At 42.3% G+C, this 6,261-nt stretch overlaps 1 protein-coding gene across 1 annotated transcript; it reads left to right on the top strand.

Moving 5' to 3' along the window:
* Positions 1 to 371: 371 nt before the first annotated feature.
* UTP3 (UTP3 small subunit processome component) lies at positions 372 to 2,168 on the top strand. The gene has a single exon (XM_012785933.3). The coding sequence runs from the start codon at positions 680 to 682 to the stop codon at positions 2,105 to 2,107; it is 1,428 nt and encodes a 475-aa protein (XP_012641387.1). The 5' UTR covers positions 372 to 679; the 3' UTR covers positions 2,108 to 2,168.
* The last annotated feature ends 4,093 nt before the right edge of the window (positions 2,169 to 6,261 follow it).

Genomic DNA, 6,261 nt, shown 5'->3' with positions numbered 1-6,261 from the left:
ACTCAGGCTGTGGCGCCAGAAATACGGCATTTGGAAGTCGCTGCGAGAAAAAGAGAGACAAAACATGTGACCAACTTCCAGACTAATATGCGGAGAAAAGAAAACAAACTCGGGCCCTGCAACCGGAAAACTAAATCCGCCAGCACTCGGCCCCTGCCCGCAGGCATCGGGTGCAAGCGCAGCAGAGCTCCGGGCCGCCCCGGGACCTCTCTCCTCGGGCGCAGAGGTACAGCGTCCTCTACCGACCCCGTCACCTCGCCGGCCAGTGCCGTCAGGATTTCGTCCCCCAGCCACGCCCAGGCTCGCGAGAGTGAGTGCGGTGGTCTCGGCAAACGGGGCTGCGGAACGAAACTTTCCTAACCTTTCGTTCCCGCACGGAACGATTTTAATTCAACGCAATCGACGGGCGTTAAATGGCACAGTGAAAAGGAAGGTGTGTACGTGACGACGCCCAAGGCAGTGAGCGGAAGTCCGGGTTCGCACGCCGCGCGGAGAGCATCCTGGGGGCCGGAAAGAGGGGGATACTCCTGCCGCGGATCCGGGCGTCCTCTAGCTCGCGTGGTAAGCGAGCGCGCGGCTGCTTAGAACAGCGTTTTGCTGGGGCGCGTTGTTCGTGCGCCGAGGTCAGAAGTGGCCGAAATTCCGGTGTCGCTGTAGCACCGGAGACCGCGTGTGAGCGATGGTGGGGAGATCCCGGCGGCGCGGAGCAGCCAAGTGGGCAGCTGTGCGAGCCAACGCAGGTCGCAACCCTGCTGACGAAAATGAGGATGATTTAGGATTGCCACCCTCACCGGGGGACTCCAGCTACTACCAGGATCAGGTAGATGACTTTCATGAGGCACGATCCCGGGCCATCTTGGCTAAGGGCTGGAAAGAAGTAGAGAGTGGAGACGAGGAGGATGGCGATGAGGAGGAGGAGGTGCTAGCCCTAGATGTAGATGATGAGGACGACGAAGATGGAGGGAGTGCGGAGGATGAGGAAGATGATGATGATGATGGTGGGAGCTCCGTGCAAAATGAGGCCGAGGCCTTTCAGGATCCCAGTTTGTCCTGGGGACAGAGGAAAAAACTTTACTATGACACTGACTATGGTTCCAAGTCCCGAGGCCGGCAGAGTCAACAAGAATTAGAGGAGGAGGAAAGAGAAGAGGAGGAGGAGGCACAGGTCATTCAGCGCCGCCTAGCTCAGGCCCTGCAAGAGGATGATTTTGGGGTTGAGTGGGTTGAGGCATTTGCAAAACCTGTGCCTCAGGTAGATGAAGCTGAAACACGGGTCGTGAAGGATTTGGCTAAAGTTTCAGCGAAAGAGAAGCTGAAAATGTTGCGAAAGGAATCACCAGAGCTCTTGGAGCTGATAGAAGACCTTAAGGTCAAGTTGACAGAGGTGAAGGATGAGTTGGAGCCACTGTTACAGTTGGTGGAGCAAGGGATCATTCCACCAGGCAAAGGAAGCCAATACTTGAGGACCAAGTACAACCTCTACTTGAATTATTGCTCCAACATCAGTTTTTATTTGATCCTGAAAGCTCGGAGAGCCCCCGCACATGGACATCCTGTCATAGAAAGGCTTGTTACCTACCGAAATTTGATTAACAAGCTGTCGATTGTGGATCAGAAGCTGTCCTCAGAAATTCGTCATCTACTCACACTTAAGGATGGTGCTATAAAGAAAGGACTGAATGCAAAAGCAAAATCCACCAAGGCAAAACCAAAGTCTGTTTCAGATACTTCCGCTGCTGCCTCTGCTGTTACAGATCTTTTGGATGATTCTGATTTTGATGAAGGAGCTCAGCTGAAATACTATAAGGAAATAGAAGACAGGCAAAAGTTGAAGAGGAAGAAAGAAGAAAATAGCACCGAAGAACAGGCTCTTGAAGATAAAAATGCAAAGAGAGCCATTACCTATCAGATTGCTAAAAATAGGGGACTTACTCCTAGGAGAAAGAAGATTGATCGCAATCCCAGAGTGAAACACAGGGAGAAGTTCCGAAGAGCCAAAATTCGAAGAAGAGGCCAGGTTCGAGAAGTTCGTCGGGAAGAGCAACGTTATAGTGGTGAATTATCTGGCATTCGTGCAGGAGTTAAAAAGAGCATTAAGCTTAAATGAAGTTTTTGCTTAAGGTTTTTGGCAATAATTTTAGGTCAATAAATTTTTATTTTTAACTGAAGTGATTGTATTAATGTATAATATCTAACCTTAAATTTTAAAAATTCTTTTCAACAGGGATATTTTTTTGAGGTATTGCTAAATTTATTTGTCTTTTATATTAAGGTCATACTGAACTGTGGGAGCAATGTGAAGGTGTTTCAGAAAAGGGATAGTGTTGAAGAAAGTTCTCGAATAGTCTGTCAAGTAGTAGCCTAGGAAAACTTCACAGCTAGTTGTGGAGCATTTATCAAACTTAGAACACTTAAAACTTCACAAAAAGATTGCACCTTTGACAGTCTTCTTATCTGTAAGATAGCCTATAAAATAATAGTTATGACCCATTTCATTTACCTAACTTATCCTTCATTTTTGGGCAGGATATTTGTTAATAAATGGGTTGTATGTTAACATGGATTTCATATATTCTGTGTGGTTTAAAAGCTTAGGGATGAAGATGAATTTTATTAAAAGTAGAAAAAGGAAAAGACGTGCTGTAAGTATATCAATTGTAAGTATTTTCTAATAGTTCTTGTAATAATAAGGTGAGAATTTCCATTTCCCCTTCTGTACTGGTGACTTGCAGTGGTTGCAGTTTATACTCTTACTTTTTTTTTTTTTTATGGTTACTCTGGTTTGTATTATAAGGGGAAGATGTTAAAAATAGAATAATGCCAGGGAAGAAAATGAAAGGATTAGTGAAGGAAACCACAAAAAAAGTTTTAATTGTGTCACTGTTTATTCATTAAACATTGTGCTAGCTGCTAAAGATGCAGAGATGATAAGCGGTTGATATTTTAAAACACTTGCCATGTATCAGTTGTGCATCATTTAATCCTTAATAACTATGAGATGATACTGTTCTCTCACAGGTGAGGCTGCTGAAATTCGGGGAGATTGACTTTCTAAAGGACAATGACTTTAGATTTGAACCCAAACCAACTTAATTTGAACATTCATTGTTTTAACCTCTGGTTTATAGCTGCACAGTAGTAGCACATATGACCAGTTATTTTCTTTTCTTTTTTTGAGACAGAGTGTCACTTTGTTGCCCAGGCTAGAGTGCCGTGGCATCAGCCTAGCTCACAGCAACCTCAAATTCCTGGGCTCAAGCAATCCTCCTGCCTCAGCCTCCCGAGTAGCTGGGACTACAGGCATGCGTCACCATGCCCAGCTAATATTTTCTATACATATATTAATTGGCCACTAGTTTCTTTCTATTTATAGTAGAGATGGAGTCTCACTCTTGCTCAGGTTGGTTTCAAACTCCTGACCTCGCCTGCCTTGGCCTCCCAGAGTGTTAGGATTATAGGTGTGAGCCACTGCGTCCACAAAATTATTTTCTAAATAAAAAAGGTAGGTTGAGGCCGGGCGCGGTGGCTCACGCCTGTAATCCTAGCACTCTGGGAGGCTGAGGTGAGTGGATTGCTCAAGGTCAGGAGTTTGAAACCAGCCTGAGCAAGAGCGAGAACCCGTCTTACTATAAATAGAAAGAAATTAATTGGCCAACTAATATATATACAAAAATTAGCCGGACACTGTCGCATGCCTGTAGTCCCAGCCACTTGGGAGGCTGAGGCAGGAGGATCGCTTGAGCCCAGGAGATTGAGGTTGCTGTGAGCTAGGCTGACTCAGCGGCACTCACTCTAGCCTGGGCAACAAAGCGAGACTTTGTCTCAAAAAAAAAAAAAAAGGAAAAGGTAGGTTGGAAATAAAAGTAACACTAAATGCTTACTAAGGCTCTTTTCTGAGCACTTTATTTGTATTTATTTCCTTTATTCCTTACAACCCTATGTGGCAAATTCTATTGTCCACATTTTGAAGATAATGAAATTGCAGCAAAGAGAAGTAACTTTGTCCAGGTCATATAGTTAAGTGACAGAGCCAGGATTTAAGCTCAGCTTTTCTGGCTTCAGAACGCAATCCTAGGCCGGGCGCTGTGGCTCACGCCTGTAATCCTAGCTCTTGGGAGGCCGAGGCGGGCGGATTGCTCAAGGTCAGGAGTTCAAAACCAGCCTGAGCAAGAGTGAGACCCCGTCTCTACTATAAATAGAAAGAAATTAATTGGCCAACTGATATATATATAAAAAAAAAAAATTAGCCGGGCATGGTGGCACATGCCTGTAGTCCCAGCTACTCGGGAGGCTGAGGCAGGAGGATCGCTTGAGCCCAGGAGTTTGAGGTTGCTGTGAGCTAGGCTGACGCCACGGCACTCACTCTAGCCTGGACAACAAAGCGAAACTCTGTCTCAAAAAAAAAAAAAAAAAAGAACGCAATCCTATACTTGCTTTTCTGATATAGCAGGAAAAGTACAGATTTGGGGGTTAATTTGTGAGAGTATTTTGAGTCAATCTCTGAGTTTCATTTTCTTCATCTTTATGATTTTATTATGCTCTTGGAGAAGCCATATAATAGTGGTTAAGAGCAGACTAGTTAGATTACTGGGTTCCTAACCCAGCTCCATCATTTAGTACCTGTGACTTTGGGCAAGTTACCTGATTTCTCTATTCCTCAGTTTTTAAATCTAAAACAGGAATAGGTTATTATGAGGATTAAGTGAATTAACATATGTAAAGCACTTAAAATATCTATTATACATTGATCATCTAAGTGTTAGCTTAAGAGAGAAATATTAAGGAACAAAGGCTAGCATTGGGTGAGCACATGAAAGAGCTATAGAAAATCTAGGACAGGGCAAAAAAATGAGGATATAAAGTTAGAGGCTGAAAGTATTTGGTATTGATCCAGGTGCAGCACCATATGCCTGCAGTCCCAGCTATTTGGAAGGCTGAGGCCAGGGGATTGCTTGAGCCCAGGAAGTTCAAGGCCATCCTCAGCAACAAAGTGAGACCAGTCCCTAAAAAATAAATTTAAAAAATTTAAAAGAAAATCTATCAAATCCCTTCCATATATATATATATATATATATATAGAGAGAGAGAGAGAGAGAGAGTTGTGGGGAGAAATATATTTTGAAAGAAGAAAAATCTTTAATTTAGGAAAGTAGAAAACATTAAGACTTTTATATATTCTTCCAAATACATTCCTTCAGAGACGTCACAACACTTTACAAATATTAATTCATTTTGGGATAGCTAGGCTGTAGATGGAACTATCCTGTATTATAAACATAAAATGTGTCCTTGTCTAATGTGAGTTAATAGCAAATGAAGTTGTTGGATTTGATATTCACATCTTTCAAAACCTTTATTTAAAGAGTGCTGAGATGTGCTAGGTACTGTCCTAACAAGTCGTAAACCAGTGTGATGATCATTTTTCACAGAGACTCAACTGAACTCTGGAGAGGTTCATGGATAACAGTTCAATAAAGTAGGTTACTGAAGTAGGTATCAAGCATCAATACAAAGCAACAACAACCTGTTAGTTTTATGGTACATATTAAACTATGGGCAGCTATAGAAAATATAAAATGTTAAAAATTAAAGTAGAAAAAACATCAAATAAGTTATCCAGTAACTTAACTCTGCCACTAACAAGCAGACTAGCTTTGGGCTAGTCAATTTCTCTAAGCCATAGTTTATATTCTTATCTGTAAAGAGTTAAGGTAAACATACCACTTTAATTTTTGTGTAGAAACAAATTGATTTATCAGACTTCTAAAAACTACCTAATAGCTTTTGGCAAACTGGAAAATTTCTGTAATCTTAAAGATTAAAACTACCTTACATAAAAACTAGCTTAAATAACTTCAATAATTGTATTCACATGTGTCACAAAATATTTGCTATGTCTGAGTGATGGCTGGGGTTGCTTATTTTTCCTTGCTGGGTTTATGAAATAAAAGAATTTTAAGTTAATACATTAAAATATATGTTACATTACCAGAATGATACAGGAAAGGTGAAACTTATACATCTCGGTGATCACAATGATGAACTTGTATCACTGTGGGGATAGATGATACAAAAAAAGTCATGTAGTATTGAACTAGAGTTTCTTTTTTTCTTTTGAGACAGGGCCTTGCTCTGTCACCTGGGCTAGAGTGCAGTGGCATCATCATAGCTCACTGCAACCTCAAACTCCTGGGTTCCAAGGATTCTCCTGCCCCAGTCTCTGGAGTAGCTGGTACTATAGGCACACACCACCACACTCTG

The sequence above is a fragment of the Microcebus murinus genome, chromosome 26 (assembly GCF_040939455.1).
Source record: "Microcebus murinus isolate Inina chromosome 26, M.murinus_Inina_mat1.0, whole genome shotgun sequence".
NCBI classification, from domain to species: Eukaryota; Metazoa; Chordata; class Mammalia; order Primates; family Cheirogaleidae; genus Microcebus; species Microcebus murinus.
This window is presented reverse-complemented; position numbering and strand designations above follow the sequence as displayed.

What these genes read in the sequence shown, in the direction of transcription:
- UTP3 (XM_012785933.3), top strand. Translation starts at nt 680, where the DNA reads ATGGTGGGGAGATCCCGGCGGCGCGGAGCAGCCAAGTGGGCAGCTGTG.